Source organism: Nematocida parisii, assembly GCF_000250985.1.
Source record: "Nematocida parisii ERTm1 unplaced genomic scaffold supercont1.3, whole genome shotgun sequence".
NCBI lineage: Eukaryota > Fungi > Microsporidia > Nematocida > Nematocida parisii.
This window is the reverse complement of record NW_013524648.1, coordinates 420,606-421,235: the sequence shown is the minus strand read 5'-3', so window position 1 is coordinate 421,235 and position 630 is coordinate 420,606. Positions and strand designations below refer to the sequence as shown.

The window sequence follows — 630 nt, the reverse complement described above, 5'->3', positions numbered from 1 at the left end:
AGATACAAGCTCATTTCTATCTTCTTTCAGATACTTAATATTCTCATTCTCTAGATCAGCCACTACTTTATTCCATTCCTTATGAATATCATAAGTATCAGTCTCAAATGGTTTATTATATATAGTAAAGAATCTCTTCAAGTCTGACGATACTTCTCCCATGTGTTCAGTGGTGTATTCTTTAGTCTCTGCATCATATGCTAAACAACAGAATAAACCTAGTAATCCCGCCTCAACACAATTGCTGTATCCTTTACCAACATTAAAGGAGTCTTTTTTTCTATTGTATGATAGGATGGCTCTATAGCCTGGTATATCTATGCTGCCAGAAAATGGAAATGCATTATCTAAAATTGCATTGCCATACACCGCATTCAATACATGTATTCCATTATCATTAGTTATATTATTATTAGACTTCACAAAGCACTTATCAATAATACTTTTCAGATATTCTACTTCTACATTTAGTTTCTCCTTCTCTTTTTGTTCTATACTGTCCTTAAGCATAGAATACACCGCCTTTGCCAACTCAATTATACTACTCTCACTGTCCAAGTACTCAAATATATAATACTGTATTAACCACCTTGCATTCTTTAAAAACTTTCCTGTGTTAAACTCTTCATA

At 32.5% G+C, this 630-nt stretch overlaps 1 protein-coding gene across 1 annotated transcript; it reads right to left on the bottom strand.

Annotated features, from left to right (window-relative positions):
• NEPG_01418 (uncharacterized protein) lies at positions 1–630 on the bottom strand (the record flags this gene model as incomplete). Its single annotated transcript, XM_013203792.1, has 1 exon — positions 1–630. A coding segment is annotated over one exon (630 nt), but the record flags the coding sequence as incomplete, so codon positions are not given.